This window comes from Podarcis pityusensis, assembly GCF_964106645.2.
Source record: "Podarcis pityusensis genome assembly, chromosome: 4".
NCBI lineage: Eukaryota > Metazoa > Chordata > Lepidosauria > Squamata > Lacertidae > Podarcis > Podarcis pityusensis.
The window spans coordinates 41,986,595-42,003,104 of NC_138027.1; the positions used below are offsets into that span (position 1 = coordinate 41,986,595).

At 46.7% G+C, this 16,510-nt stretch overlaps 1 protein-coding gene across 1 annotated transcript; it reads right to left on the bottom strand.

Moving 5' to 3' along the window:
* Positions 1 to 13,826, bottom strand: ACP6 (acid phosphatase 6, lysophosphatidic). Its single transcript, XM_081001537.1, has 10 exons — positions 13,394 to 13,826; positions 9,156 to 9,284; positions 8,944 to 9,074; positions 8,551 to 8,630; positions 5,845 to 5,932; positions 4,008 to 4,143; positions 1,557 to 1,657; positions 1,198 to 1,293; positions 587 to 746; positions 1 to 166 (listed from the first exon to the last, which is right to left on the bottom strand). Exons 1-10 carry the CDS (start codon positions 13,592 to 13,594, stop codon positions 53 to 55), a joined length of 1,236 nt encoding a protein of 411 aa, XP_080857663.1. The 5' UTR covers positions 13,595 to 13,826; the 3' UTR covers positions 1 to 52.
* Positions 13,827 to 16,510: the final 2,684 nt, after the last annotated feature.

Below are 16,510 nucleotides of genomic sequence, written 5' to 3' on the forward strand. Positions count from 1 at the left end.
TTGTGAATAATGTTTTAGTATTACTAATCATTTATCTGTTCTACATCTCTTATCACTGAGAGCAAAGCATTTTATATTCCTCTGGATTAGCACTGTAAGTTGAAAGGGCATTTAGAAAATCCTCCAGCGGACAGAGACCAGCTCTGCATCCTCTTGGAACCAGCTCCTGCGGAAAGACAAGACAAATCAACATTTACGTCACCAAAATACTGCCATTACAAGAGGCCCTTGGGCAAAAAAAAAATATCTCGTACACTTTGTGGTCCTCCAGATTCTATTAGACTCCTAATAGTATCAGTTAGTGGTCAGAGATGATGGAATTTGTAGTCTAGTAACAACTAGAGGACCAGAGTCCTGATATACAGCATCACTACTGCCTTGCAAAGAGAAGAGAGTTGCTTTAAATGTTACCAAAAGGTAGCTTGAAACAGGTATGAGATCCCTGCATTCCAGATTCAGTGATTTATCTGTTAACAGCCTTTGTATTTAGATGTTGTGCAAGCTAGAGTATGGAATTTGCCTCCTGCCCAAATCTCACTTGAGGTCCCATTTATATGTGTAACATCATCACCATGGAGCCTCCTACCTCTCCATTGTAGAGCAGCCGTATAAACCAGTCCTTGGAACGCTGGTAGAGTTCTATTGTCATGTCTGCTGCGTATGGAGGCCACTTGGAATCAAAGACCCCCAGAGCCAATAGCAGTGGGAAGAGGGTAACATCGTGAATAGCATACAGAGCAAGCTTTCTAAAATAAAAGAAGAAGTGACCAATAATTCAGTCTTACTGATGACATACATTGTGTATAGCAGCCATTGCAGCTGCATTTTCCATTTACACTGAATCTCAAGTCAGTTGGTAGATGTAATAAGCTAAATTAAGAATTATCAGGGTAATAGCATTCCTTCCTCTCCTTTTGGTTCTGTCTTCCACATGCGAGCACCTAGTTTGTATTTGTTCATATGAAACTGCTTTTGTGAGCCAAGTGCTACATAACTCCCGTTTAAAGTTAGGATATTTACAAGTCACCTTTACCCAGTTAAAAATATATACACAAATCTTAAATGGTGCAATTGTCACTGTTCCATCAACTCCTGCTCCCCTTGATTTGTCCCATTTCCCCTTTCAATGTTTTTAGCTTGTAGATGCTGCTCAATGGGATGTTCTGCCAAAACCGTAAATACTAATAATCTACATACCTGGCCTTGATTTCAGGAGAGGAAGGGTTCATTGCCGCCTTAATGTTCTTCTCTATTATATTGAGTAGAGGACCAACTGACATCTTGAGAGTCTCTCTAGTCAGAAATATAACAAAACAGAGATCCATTAAAAAAAAAATGTTTCTAACAAGAGTTGCAACATCTTTTAACAGTTCTAGATAACTGGCAGAACTTAATCGGAACAGGAGCTGGTTTAAAAGTAAAGGTTCCTGGCTAGCAGGGACACACATGACTAGTCTGTACAAGAAGTCCATGTTTTAAAACAGAAGAGTGATTCTGTGTTTTGTCTTGCAGATATCCCCAGGCTTACCACCCATACCATCCCTGGGACTGCTCACCTTAAATTCGATTTTGTGACATAAAGGAGTGAGTCTATAGCCCTCTGCTCGATCAGTTCCATGAAACTCTTCAGAATAGGGCAGCTAGGCAGATTGTGTGCCTAAAAGACAGCATAGTGTGAATTTAAAGAACAACTCTAAGGCTGCAGTGACAAATGGCACCACTACTTTAGAGCAGGCATGGACACACATGTGCTTATCGTTAGATATCTTAACATGGACATGCACTTGAACAAGTTGTGTTAGACAAGGAACTAGGCCATTCCTCTAAGTCTAAAGACGAAGAACAATGTTACAATAAGCAAGTGAGTGATTCCCTTTAAAAACAACAACAAGCCTTTAGTTTTAACTTGAACAACCTGAAAACATCTTCATGTAGTGGACAGATTTCAGTTCAAGACATATGAATGGTCCCATTCATATGTCTTGATTACCATTTCCTCCCATGTCTTATGTTACCTACTACAATGCTGGCTGCCACAGTCAGGCAACGTAATTACCTGAAATGGCACAATATTCATTTTGTTTGTTTATTTAACAAATTTATATACTGCTTAGTTCAAAAAGAAAGACCCAAGCAGTTTACAAAAGCAATATAAAAACCAAACAGCAAGTTACCGTATATACTCGTGTATAAGCCGACCTTTTCAGCACATTTTTTATGCTGAAAAAGCTCTCCTCGGCTTATACTCGAGTGAGGGTCCCCTTTGCCACTGTCGGAGGCGGCGGAGGAACAAGCAGCCCGAAAGCAGCCCTTTCTGGCTGCTCCTTCCTCCTCCGCCTTTGCCACTGTCAGTTTTCTGCTTGTTTGCCTGTTAGTCGCCATCTACACGCGCACACACTCCGGCCCATCAGGAGGTTCGTGGTGTGGTGAACTGGCTTATACTCGAGCCAATAAATTTTCCCAGTTTTTTTGTGGTAAAATTAGGTGCCTCGGCTTATATTCGGGTCGGCTTATACTCAAGTATATACGGTACATTAAAAAATTAAAATATAAAACCAGTAATTTTAAAACAGTTGCATAATGGGTCAGTGCATCTGGCTGTTAACCAGAAGGTTGGTGGTTCGAGCCCACCCTGGGACAGCGGTGGGCAGGTTTCCTGCATTGCAGGGGTTGGACTTGATGAATCCCAGGACCCCTTTCCAACCATACAATTCTATGAGACAGGATCAGAAGGACAACAGCAGGATAGGGGAAAGTTTACAGTGAGGAACCTGGGTTTCATTACATTTCATTTCCTACAAGTTTTAAGTATTCAGTTCAGTGAGTTCAGTTCAGTTCAGTTGTACAAAAATGGCTTTCAAACTCGGCTGCAGGAAACCCTGGGGTGGTTAGAAGCATCTCTGAGAAAGAAGCTCCATAATGACAGTGCACAGATTTTTCAGACAAATCCATAAAGAAAGGAAGCCCTGAATGTTGAAAGCACACATTTTTATTGCTGTTAAATGCTTTGCTTTTACTGATTGATAATTATACTGGTTTACCCAGCTAGAGCATTATTTTTCCTATTACAACATTTCTAGCCTACTGTATATCTATTGATCTCAGGATAAGATATAACAACAAAACAATCCTTGGCCACTTAAAAGCCTAAGCATCTGTAATAGTCATGTTCAGCATACAGTATTCCCTCTGCTGTAACTGATGTAACCCCTTAAAATGTCTTTGCATGCAAGCTTTTCCCACATCCAGTTTAATCTTTAGTGCCAAACCTGAGATAAAGTGGAGTAGCAGGCCTTTGCCAATATCCCACCTTGGACCACTTAGTCTGGCTAGGTCTAACTCGGTATGTGTTATCTGTTCATATGATGCAGTGGGGATCAATCTAATATTGGGAGCACAGATACACCCCAAGGAGGGAATTACAGAATTGGGCCCAACCCCTGATATGCTAACTGCTTCATGTAACCTACTTCTGTGTCATCATGTCCTAGGTAAAATCTATTAAGAGAAATTCAGTCAATTAAATAATTATACAAGCTACTTTGGAGATTTCCATAAGCAACAACAGCAAGAAAGAGCTTATCTATTTTGCCAGTGTAATAGGCAACAATTTTTTTTTGGATGAAGAGAAAGATAAAAAGGAAATGTTAAACAATTAAGCCAAAAGACAAAAAATGTGACATTTGAGGAGGGAGTTGAAGGAAGACACATAGTTTCCTCTCTTGCCAGAGCTGTCTTGGCCATTTTCCGATTTGCAACAAGAGCTACTCTGCTGAATAGTTGCTAGCACAGAAATGGTGAACACGTGGCCTTCCATACATTGCTTGACTACAACTCCCATCATCCCTGGGCATGGGGTATTCTGGCTTGGGCTAATGGGAGCTGGAGCCCATCAGCACCTGGGCTGCCACACTGCTCTACTTCAGCACAGCTTCTCTCACAGACCTGCATGAATCAACTTGGATGGCTAAAGAAAACAGGCTTGTTCCTACAAAGGCACAGCGTACCTGTTCTGCAAAAATGTTGTCAAAAAGGAGAAAGAAGTCCGCCCCGTTCTTGCTGTCAAGGCCCATCTTCTCTTTAATGGTCTTCAGATCCTCCGCAATTCCTGGCTGCAGAAGAAGCACATTGGCCAGCCTCTCTCTGTCGAGGAAAAACGAAAGCTTCAGAATAATGCATAAATGGTAATCTGCACAAGCTACTGTGCTTGGATCCCCCTGCTTGTTAGAAGGGGAAAAGGAGTGCAGGGCTGTTTGGCTTGAAATGATTGCTTGAGCAATAGACAACTAAATGCATCAGAATTAGTTACAAAAAAGCAAAAGGTCTTAAGCACGTGAAAATAATTTTTCCTTAGTTGACTCGGATCTTTTTCAGGGCAAATAACTAAATAGCTCTTGCCTCACTAGGGAAGATGTTAATGACCAATGGCGCCCCAGATGTTGCTGGATCCCACCTCCCATCAGCCAGCATGGCCAGGAGTGATGGAATTTGAGAGCCCAGCAATATCTGGAAGGGACCACAGGTTAGCTGCACCATTGTACAAGAGTAGCCTATGGACAGGGGCACCAAGGTGTGTGTGGGGGGGTGCCGGCCATGGGCCAGGGCCATGGGGCATGCTTGCATCATGTGTGCATGCCACACTGATGTTGCACGGTCCCAGGCCCCTTGAATTGCAGGGACAAGGTGGCATGCTTGCCTACAGCCACCTTTGAAAATTCCTAATTTTGCCACAGCTTCCCTGAAAAGGAAACGGTTACCGATGCAGTTCTTAAAAAAGAAGCAGAATTGCATATGGGGTTGTTTTAGAATATAGTGATTATAATAGTATCATATTGGCTCTGCCAGGAGTTAGGGAATTGGCGTTCACTCTCTGTCCCACGAGCTTTTGACACAAGCATGATCATACTTGCTTTTATTTGAGCTGACTGGGCACCAGTTACGCAGTTCACCGAATCACTAGAATTGTCAAGCAGCATATTAGAGAGCCCTTTCCCATCATAATCCCAGAGGAGCCTACAGCAAGCACATTAGCCGTTCCACAAAATGCAACCGGTCGCTACAGTATAAGTTTGGGGAAACAAATGCTATCATCTGAGCCGTTTAAACAGTCAAGCTGTGAGACACAGAAGTATGGTAGGCTACTTCATAAGTTTTCATTCCAACTGCTTGCTTTTTTTTAATTGTTTGAAAATAGTTTATTCACAACATAGTTGGACAACTGCTCTAACATACAATAAGAGCATGATTTGCTTTGGCTATTTTGTTCTCGTCTCGCAGTCTTGCACGTCAGCAGCTTTTAGGCTATGGCTAGATCTCACACAGTCATTCCCTAAGGAGACTTTTGCAATGGCATAAAAGGTGCAGGGAAAGAGGCAAGGTAAGAATGGCAAGCCTGGGCTTGCTTCACAGAGGAACACTGGAACTGTTCTGTGAGGGATGCAACAAGCCAACCGCCCCCAGGAAGTCAGAAGGTGTCTTTCAGGTTCAAGCGTGTATGAAGGCTCAAACTGAAGCATGTGAAAATGTGCAGCTCCCCAGCCCAGCAAACCTTTGCATGTTGACTGCACAAGTTCCTGATAAAGATGATTCTGAATGCAGCTCAATCCTTCTTGCAAAAGGAGGAGCAGGGGTGGCTAAGCTATGCTCCTCGCCCAGTTTGAACACTTCTCACATGTTCTTTTAAATGCTTGAACAGGTCCAGAACCGTTCACAGGGTTTAGGGGAGCACATTGCTTTTGGCAATCAACTGATGTCATGCATATAATTTAGGTCAAGGTCTTCTGAAAGGCTACTGCAGCTTCTGTCTGCACAGTGGCACCAGACAGAATGTTTGTGGCAAGATACCTGTTCATGACTTTCAGTCCACGGCAGTTCACTGGGTTGGGATAAAGGATTTCAGAGTCTGCTTCATCTGTAACTATGGTAATGGGTCCTGTACAAGACAAAAAAACATTGAATGCACTTGCAATTCATGGTTTAAAGTTTCGGGCTGTTAAGAATTAATTCAAACACATCTTGTAATGATTTAAAATAGTTTATAATCCTAGGACAATCTCTTACCCATCTCGACCCTCATTTGTGCAAAGCTCATTAGGGAACTTCCCCTGCACTTGGGAGCATACAAGTCTATGCTCCCAATTACATTTGTGCTTCAAGCAAACATTAAATCATGCCTGCAAACTAATAAGGCAAGAGCCCACTGTGCTAAATGCTCAGCAAAGCACACTTATTAACACATGCCTTCAGATACTTGTTGGTGATATATTCTGCTCTTACACAGAACGACTTACACCACATGATTCTCTTACTTGTAAATTAATTTACACCACAGCATGCCATTATCTTAATCAAAGCAGTTTGTAACAGCCACCGTTGTAAACATTGGGGTTTACAAAACCAGAAGTAAGCGCAGTGCTCTTCCCTTCCTAATCATTTCCCAATAATCAGGTTTAACACAATAAGAGTTTCTGCAAGAAATAGTGGTTTATGCACAAATGTTTTGGTAGCAGAACTTTGCAATTTACTTAATCCTAGTATCAAAACTTTTGAGATTTAACTTGTTTGTTCCATTCTTCTTCCTGGTCTCTGTGCAGCTCCACATATAAGTTTGGTGCCTGCTCAGAGCAGCGTTTGAGAGCCGGGTCGGTTATCTGTGGCTCTCTGGATGTGGTTGGGAACTCTAGCTCCCATCCGCTCCAGCCAGCATGGGCAATGGCCAGGGATGGTGGGAGTTTTAGTCCAGCAACATCAAGAGGACCCAAGTTGCCCATCTTTCTCTAAAGCTGGGCAACTAAAGGTTTTGAATAGAGGCTCATTCCCAACCCTCAAGGTGCATGGCACAAGCAGTATGGCCATTGCCTTCCCATTTAAGTTTGTTCTGGCTGCCAGTTTGTAGTATCATTTCGAACCTTCTCCTTAGGAACATAAGAAGAGCCTGCTGGATTAGCTAAGGGCCCACCTAGTCCACAGTGGCTGACCAGTTGCCTATGGGAAACCCTCAGGCAGGACCTGAGTGCAACAGTGCTCTGACCACCTGCGATTCCAAGCAAATGGGACTAATAGCTGGGTCAGCCTTCCCCAATGTGCCCCCCCCCCCATGTTTTGAACCACAACTCTGATCATGGGAGTTGGGAGGAAGATGGAACTAGCCAATTTCCTTTTCTGCCCCCCTTTTCCTTCTCATTTTTTCTCCCTGCTTTGTCTCTTTTTTGTTCTGTAAATTTTGCATTTATTTATTTCAATAATATTAATAATATACCACCCCATGCCCAGAGGTCTCAGGGTGGTTTACAGAATAAAGTCAAAATATAAAGCCACAAAATACATAATCAAAATAAAGAGCAACCCAATACCCCCCCCCCCAAAAAAGAACACATTTTAAAAGGGCATAGAATGCCAATCAAAGGCCTGGTTAAAAAGGAACGTTTTTGCCTGGTGTATAATGAAGGCGCCAGATGAACTTCCCTGGGGAGAGCATTCCACAGACAGGGAGCCACTGCAGAGAAGGCCCATTCTCGTGTTGCCACCCTTCGGACCTCTCGAGGAGGCACATGAAGGAGAGTCTCAGAAGATGATCTGAGAGACTAGGTAGGTTCATATGGAAAGAGGCGGTCCTCGAGGTATTGTGGTCCTGAACTGTTGTAAGGCTTTATAGGTCAAAACCAGGACTTTGTATTGGGGCCAGAAACTAATTGGTAGGCCAGTGCAGTCAGACTAGGATCGGTGTAATATGCTCAGACCGTCTTGCTCCAGTGATCAACCTGGCTGCTGAATTTTCCATCTCCTTCAGTTTTCAAGGGTAGTAGGGTGCAATGGGCAATGGGCATGATGCAAGTTGTGCTGACTATGGGGGTCAAGCTCTCTGCTGTATCAGAAACTTATGATTGATGTTTGCCCTGCCTGGGTAAAGGGAGGCATGTAGAGAATACCTGCATGCATTAACAAAGGTCTGTGAAGCAGGCATGCAGCAAGAGGTATACTTGTGGGAGCAGCAGGGGTATGGGCCCTTCTGAGGCCAGCTCTGCAACATGCTACTAGCTCCTGGGCCAGATGCAGTTGCCACGGTGAGCTCACCTACTGAAAACGTTCCCAAAATGATGCAGTGCATGAGCTGCACCCAATTGCATGACTGTATAAATAAAAGCCCACCAACACCACAAACCTTGCAAACTACGTCCTCTACCCTAGGAGTTGCAGCAAGGGAGCCAACATAGCACTCCTTTTCTGAGTGGTCACCAGTTCCTTCTAAACGTGAAATTCCTCATTTAGAGTGCAAGTGTAGCCTATCAGAATCCACTAGGGCAGTGTTTCTCAGGCTCAGGTCCCCAGCTGCTGTTAGACTACAACTCCCATCATTCCTGGCCATTGGTCCTGCTAGATAGGGATGATGGGAGTTGTAGTCCAACAACAGCTGTGGACCCATAATAGACAGTGATAAACAGAAGAGCCAGAAAGAGAACAGTGGTGTAAAGGGCAATGATCTCTGTTAGGAGAGAGACTCCAAGGCAGGACTGCGAACAGAGGAGCAAGGAGCTCCCTTTCATTGCTGACCTTCTTTCTGCTGTTGGAACAGCCCAGCTAGCAAACACCGCGTGGACTCCAGATTCCGAACAATGTTAGTGGAACGGACACTGAAAGACAGAAGGCAGCCAATGAAATGGGAGCACAGTGGGCTGCTCCCTGTACAAACTGACACGGGGTGGGACTTGAGGGGTTTCAGCACTCTGAGCCACCAATATGGCAGTACCAAGCACTGCTATCTGTTCTAGCTGGAGATTCTTAACATCAAACTGAACACAGTGGTGTGAGGGAGAAAGCAAGCGAGGACTTTGGATGAAACTTTGCTAAGGCTTATGATGCCGTGTGGGCTGGGAGGGAGCGGAACAGTCAGCAGGAAGAGCAAGAAAGCTGTTAGGAAGGAAACTGGAGTGTTCAGAGACTCACAAGACCTCAGAAGGTTTGAATGCTGGCGAGAGGAAATGGGTCTCCTCAATGTAACGTCTCCTTAGCCGTTTCCCCAGTGCAAACGTCTGCTGCATTCCTACTTTGGTCAGCTGGCCTGCATTCACTCCGCCCTGGGAAGAGAAAAGCTCTGTTGAATGGCTGAAAAAATAAACGGAGATGCAACATTTCCAAAGGAATACATGTTGGGTCACCTTCAGCACTGTTTTTTTGTAGCTTTCTTCGAAAGGAGAATAAGGTCTTGGCCCACCAGCCAGGTTCGTTACTGTGTAGTCAAACTTTGTTTCGGCAGGCGTCTCCAAAAGAGCAGGGTCCCATGCCACCTGTTCCAAAAACAAGGATGAAGGAAAAGAAAAAGCATTTGAGTAGGCAACTGGGACCTCCAAGTAGCTAGAAGAGGTTGACAACCCACTACTGTGGAAAATCAAATTTATTTCAGTGGGCTTAGAGGCATGGCAAACTCTGCAAGCTTGGTGCTAAAACATCTCATTCAACGCTCAGGGTGTGCTGCTGCAAGAGGAGCGGGCAGTGACACATTTCACAATCTTCTTACTCCAGGATTTTGAAATATACAAAAACATCAATGTGGGCATACTTTCTGGGTGTGCCCATGAATGCTCTAATGTCTTGAAAAAGAAAAAGTGGCTGCAGCCTCAGCAATGTTTTTACAATGGCAGTAGGGAGCGCTCCTACTCCTGTGTTTGGAGAAGCAGTCAGAGCGTGGCAAGGCCTTCTTGGCTGACTCTGTTTTGTGTGTGTAATAAGAGGAGGAGGAGCAGCAGTAGCAGCAGCAAATAGCTTGTTCCTGTGTGTCATTCTTGGACTTAGACTTTGTGGAGGAGCAGGAGTGGGGTCAGCCTGTGCGGAGTTTTGGGGATGACTCAGAAGCCATAATGCAAAGTATGGTATTGGGGGTGGGGGCGCAGATGGGCTTGTGGACTGGAGTCTCCGTGTCCTCACCTGTGTCTCCATCCCTTCTTTTTACCCCCTCCCACTTTGTGTGTCTTTGTCTGTTGTTCTCCTGCCTTGTGCTCGCTCTCCCTTTGTTCGGCTTCATAAGAACTGTGTTTCAATTTAATTTACTGGGTAAGCACACCCCTAATGAAATGTACTGCACATGCCTTATGGACACCAACATCAGGAAGTCTTGCGAAAATGGATCTCTGCAGAACAGTCAGGGCTAAAATACTATATTCAACTCTTTTGCTGGTTAAAAAGTCAACAGAGGATTGCTTGCAATTCTTTTAGTCAGGGTTACAGATACAGAGAACCAAATCATGGTCCTTGCTCAGTGCCTCAATTATAGCATCACCTACGGCAGGTGTTCCCACCCTGCTCAGCTGATTTGTGGAGGACAAGGCTATCAATGGCCACCAGCTATGGAGGCTATGTTCTACCTCCACTGTCCAAAACAAAATACCTCTGAAGACCAGTTATGTGTGGTGAGAGCACTGTTGCACTCAGGTTCTGCTTATGGTACTCCCATGGGCATCTGATAGCCACTGTGAGAACAGAGTGCTAGACTAGATGGGCTTCATCCAGCAGGGCTCTTAAGTTATTAAACAGCTGGTCCTTAGAGGAAAAGCTGGTAAGCTGGGTGGGGGGCTCCCAATCCTTGCCCTATTCCAAGCACTTGCCTTTGGAAACACTGCAACACAGAAAATACAAATGAGGCTTGCACATATCTGGAATGTTTAAAATATCAGGGTTTCTCTGTATTCATCCTAAGAGGCATATCTGCCATCAATAGTTCTTGGCCATTTCCCCAGAAATTCCACTTTAAAGTGTATGAGTTTAAAACTTTAAAAAGAGCAATCTCAATTTCTTCACAACTGCACTTCCTACTGATCTAGGTGGTAAATCTGCCAAATCTGTTCATCACCAGAAGTTATCACAAGTTGCTAGGTAGAGCCAAGAGAGGAACATGGTGCATAAGGAAAAATAAACACAACCATTAATTCTATTCCAGCTACAAAATCAAGAGGAAATGCAGGTGTTGGGTAATTAGTTCATAAACTGGGTAAGTAGAAGTTGCAATGCCTTCTCTCATCACCTGTTTATGAAAGACAGTGACACAAACTTTGATCTGGTTGAAGCAGAGTGAAAAATTTCCAAATCTGACTATACAGCCTCTCTGAGCCCAGCTTTGGCTGGGGAGGGCGGGCGGGATATAAATAATAATAATAATAATAATAATAATAATAATTATTATTATTATTATTATTACAGGCTGGTTGATGTTCACTGCTATCCTGCACTAATGCAAATGCATGTTTATGTATGTATCTCCTGAAGTTAAAAGGGCAAGAGGCAAGCACCACAATCAAATTATTTATAGTACTTAGTTAGTTAGCCTATGGGTTGGTAACATTCAAGATAGGAGGAGATGCACAAAACAAGGCTATAGAGAATTAGCACTATAAATGAGTCGCTATTCTCACTCATCAATAGGCACATAACATACAATTGTGAATATCGCAGGGGTTGTATTCCAACTTCCTTCACATGACCAGTGGTCAGGGATGATGATGGGAATCGTCCAGTAATGTCTGCAGGACTGCACACTCCCCATCTCTGACATACAGTTGCATTTACACCTTCCAGCGCTCACAATTTGGGGCTGTAGCACCCAGCTGGTAATGAAGGAAGCGTCTCATTGACGACAGGCAGCAGAGCAGCCCAAGCTAGCACACCCCACCAGTATGAATGGCAGGCATTAAGCAAGTGACCACAATAGAGTTGACCTCACATGGAGCTCACTCCCTTAGTTCTGCAGCAGCCCACATTTTAACATAATTCCCACGTTTGTTTCCATGTTCTCTAAATTTTATAGAATGCCAAGGCATTCTGGGGCAAATATCCACTTTATCAGATTGTGGGTTGGCGGTATGAAGGTGTATTATTGCTGTACCTTCTGTACTTTGGCCTGCGTTCCGCTTGGTGGCTACTGGCACTGAGCAAAGCCAAATTTTCCACCTATGCTTCCTTCACCTGCTGCCTCGTGAAAATGCCCACACTGATAGCCCTGAGCTAGTAAGCTCAGCAACCTCTGCTGCTCCTCGGACCACTTCTGCTTCCTCCAACCTGCTCCTGGTGTGCCAAATGGCTTTTTAGCTCAGCTGGAAAAAAAAGTACAGCGCCTTCTTTAGGAATTGATTGCTGTTAGCACCAGGAATTTCCAAGCCCAGGGCATCATCGGCCCCACTAGTATTTCTGCATGAACATGCCTGATAATTATTTGGCAAGCTGCTGCTTTTCATGCCAATTTACAGCACTGGGTTATAAATGCATTTTTTAAAATCACAGGGGCATAATACCTGGTTGGGTTGTTACAAAGATTAGTGAAACAATGTAGCAGAGATGCTTTTAACACTTAAGGACAGAATATTAACATGTTCTTTTAACTCCCCCCCCCCCCTTTTACCACTATCACAACCAGGCACACCCAACTAGCTGCCCCCCCCCCCCGTGTGATCTTGGCTGAGGCTTGCCTGTGTTGCCCAGATCCAGGGGCAGCATCAGAGGGGGAGGTACCAGGGGGCTACACTCAAAGCCCCCACTTGCAGAGCCTCCTGGCCCTGCTGGGCCTCCTTTTGTCATTGCCCACCTGCCCTCTTAGGAACAGGAAAGTTTCAAAGCATCAGTTGTGCATGGAGGAAGTCCGAAGTTCAACCCTGGGCATTTCCTGGTAGGACTGGGGAAAGCTGCCTGAAGCATAGCCAGTGTGGACAATGCATCAGTGGTCTGACTCTGTAGATCTTCCTAGCCATCAAACAGAGGAGAGCAAAAGGGATCCCCACCTTGTGCTTCCCACTTGGGTGGTTGTGTGGATGTGTGTGTGTGTGTGTGTGTGCACGCATGCATGCAAGTAAATAGACAGCGGGTGTGTGTGCGCTGGGGTGCTGACTTGAATAAAATACGGGGGGGCAGGTGAGCCCCATGCCCATATAACTGATCACAAGGCACGGCAGACACATATACTATTTGAATCACAATGCCCATCAACTTGGGGGGGCAGGCACCTCAAATACTTAAATAATATTTTATTGGGGGGGACCTAGGAGTTGGCACCTATGGCAGGGGCAAGAAGCCAAGAGGGGTCGAGCCAACCCAGGGAGGGGGTATATTGCTGAATGTCGTCCCCCCCACCCAAAGCTGATGCTTCCCCCATGGCCCTTGTTATTGGGAAGGGCCAGAGGGAAAGGGAAGAGGCATGTATGCATTGACTGCATTATTTCTGCCTGGGGTTCAAGGCGGCATAGATGGTTTCCCCTCTCCCCATTCCATCCCGACGACGACCCTGGGAGGCAGGTTTGGTGAGGGCAGGCACTGCCTGGCCCAAGGTGACCCGCTGGGGGCCGAGTGGGACGGCCAGCCCTGCTCTGCCAGCTGCGTCCCTCTCCTTCCAACCCCGGGCGGGAGGCCCCCTCACCTGCTCCACATCGGGGATGGGTCTCAGCGGAGTGCGGGCGCCGTGCCGGAAAAGAACCTGCACCAGCTTCAGCTCCAGCGGGTCGTCGTCGTCGCTTCCGCGCGGCGCTTTGCTCCTCCTGGGCTCGGCCAGGGCTCTCCTCTTGCTCGCTACGCAGTACGCCAGGGTGCCCAAGATGCCCACGCGAGCCCACAAACTCATGCTGACGGGGCGAGGCAGGTGGCGCGGGACCCTCGTAGCGAGTCCGAGAGCGGGGCAGCTCGCCGCTTGCGCAGCTGCCGGCAGAGTTGCGAAAGCAAAAGTAGTTGTTGCTGCTGCTGCTGCCTCACGGGAAGCCCGCCTTCCTCTTCCACCGCTGGCGCGAAGAAACGCCGAGGCTCGCGGAACAGAAACCTCCTGCCTCCTCCCCCTTTTCAGCAACGCCGCCCGGGCGCAGCTGCTCGCCGGCAGGAGACTCGGCGCCACCCCCAGGAGGACCCTGGGAAATGCGTTTCTTCAGCAGGGCGCCTGCCCCGGCCAGGAGCCACCAGAAGACTACATCTCCCAGCGGGCGTCGGGGCGCTCTTTCCCAGCCGGTCACGTGTATGGCGTGGGAGTTCCCACGGCCGAGCTTGTGAGCGTGTTGCTGCCGGCGAAGTGGGAGGACAGCTTTGCTTTCGGGCTTAATCCGCCCTCTGGTTGGTCTCTGCAGCAAACAGGCGAGGCAGTGGGATCTGAGCGATGTCTCGCGTCTCTCCCCAGGGCCATTCACTGAACCCATATGGGCGATCTTGTTGTATTCGTCTTATTTATGCTCTCCCATCTTGCTGGGTTTTGTAGTGTGTCCAGTTTTCAAATTATTAGTGAATGCGTAGGGCACTTTATTCTGCTTTGTACAGTTAGCTGCCATTCCTTGCCTCTGGGAAGTTCTGAACACTTTCAGCCGAATCCCATGTATGTAAGTCCAAATTTGTTCAGTGGAATTTACTTGCATAAACCTTTTCCCCATGATGGGGAGGAAATGCATACTGGATTCGCAAAACATTTGTACGTGCTTTTTATAAATGTAGATTTAGAAAGGATTTCTTTAAATAGGAAGACAGGCCATTTCACCGCAGTGTGGAAGACTATGATCAACCAGCTGTGCAGGTGCTAACTGTTGATGAGCAACTTCCAAAGTCCCTGCTTTCCATTCTTAAGGTTATCGAAACTGACTTGTTCTCAGTGGCTCCAAGTGAGATGTATGGGTCAACCTGTATGGGATGCCACTGAGAGGGTGGTGAGTCATAGGACCTATTCCAGATGCTGGGCTCACCAGAGGCAAGAGTTTCTGCAGTATACATGCTTGCCTATCATAATATGAGCATTTCACCCAGAAAGGAATAATGCTGGCTTCTCATTTGATTATACTGGCATAGGCACACACACCTGGCAGATACAGTATACTTCTGAATACCAGTTGCTGGAAACCACAGGAGGTAAGAGTGCTGCTGTGCTCAATCCTTCTTGTGGGCTTCCCATAGGCATCTGGTTGGCCTGATCCAGAAGGCCTCTTCTTCTGTTCTTCTGCATGCATTCAGCATGATCTAAGCTCTTGTCAAGTCAGAGGAATGTGTCGGTACAACCATTCATGCGCACACACCATATATATTGCTCCATGACACTCTGACTTGCCAAGGGCTTTTCACGAATCACTGGGTGAGTGGCATGGCATGGGTGTGGGCAGGATGGCCCAAGGCATTTGCCACCTGGGGCAAAAATGCTCCACTCCCCTGCGATGGAGTCAGCAAACTCAGTAAGGATTGTCAAGAAGAAAGTAATCTTAGCAGGAGCGGAAGTGCTCCACAGAGCTTCGTTGCTGGTCCCTCCCTCTCTGTTCTTAGAGGCCAGGGAGACCAGTGGTAAATCTGTGTCGCGGAACTGGGGTGCCACGCTTTGAGGGATGCCTCATGGGTGGGCAAGGCTCTGAGTGGGGACTTACCAAACCAGACTACTGCTCTCCTCTCAGCCCTTCTTGGAAGGGACGGAGGATAGGAACTAACTGTGATGGCCTGGGACTCGGGCTCGGACTTGGAACCAGAGGAGTCTCAGTCCGCACCAGATCCTTTGCCTCAGGTGGCATCTGAACCAAGTCTGGGGCCTGATTCTGAAGAGCCCCTGTCTGCACAGGTTTCCCCGCAACAAGCATCAGCTGGGCCGAGCCTGCCCTGGCTCCAGATGCGGGGATTACCTCGTTGCCTTCAGCTGGGCCATCACTTACAGCTGCTCCACTACCAGTTGGGTCAGGAGAGGCTGAGGCGGCCTCTGGGTCTAGCAACCCACCGACACCTCCCAAGCTGCAGAGACTAAGGTCTGAGTGAAGGAGAGACCTGAGTACTTGCAGGAGGAGTGCTTGCCTTCGGGCGAGACAGGGAGGTGAGTCACTGGGGGATCAGGACCAGCCGTTACCCCGACAAAGATAAAAGGCTGTTGGATCCCGCCCCAGGTTGCTGAAGCAACATAGCTGTTTGCCAGAACCTGCCTGAGACCTGTGCCTGACCTTGCCTGGTTTCCTGCCTTGTGTCCTGCCTTGGCCCTGTCGGACTGACTCCTCACAGAACCCTTGGATACGGGACCAGACCTAGACCACGTTGCTCGGGTTACCCCCGGGCCCAGCACACTAACCCAAGTTGAAAGCTGCTGCCTGGCTTTATTTATTTATCGCATTTATATATCTCAGTTTTCCTCCAAGGAGCTCAAGGTCGTGTTCATAGTTCTCTTCCCCGTTTTACCCTCACAAAATTCCGGTTCAGTAGGTTTGGTTGAGAGTGAGTGGTTGGCCCAAGGCCACCCAATAAGCTTCATGGCCAAGTGGGGATTTGAACTCCGATATCCCAGATCCCAATCCAACACTCTAACCACTAAACCACACTGCAGAAAGCTTTTAACTTAGCTGGTCCTGTCACTGTGCAGAGGACATTCCCCACAAACCAGAGGCTTCTGGGATGTATTTTCACTTTATGCTTTTTGTGCCTTTATCCATTCTCTCGCCTTCCCCCCAAATCCCTGCTGCTGGTGTCAAGGAAAGGAGGAGGTAAGAGAAGTAGTAGTATCTAACAGGAAATTATAATGTGGGTTTGCATAAAGTGTTCAAAATCT

Coding starts and splice junctions, on each gene's coding strand:
- ACP6 (XM_081001537.1), bottom strand. CDS start 13,594: ATGAGTTTGTGGGCTCGCGTGGGCATCTTGGGCACCCTGGCGTACTGC. Junction 5,933..8,550: donor GTTCCAACAGCAGAAAGAAG/GTCAGCAATGAA, acceptor TGTCTTGTACAG/GACCCATTACCATAGTTACA. Junction 747..1,197: donor TCTCCTGAAATCAAGGCCAG/GTATGTAGATTA, acceptor CTTTTATTTTAG/AAAGCTTGCTCTGTATGCTA.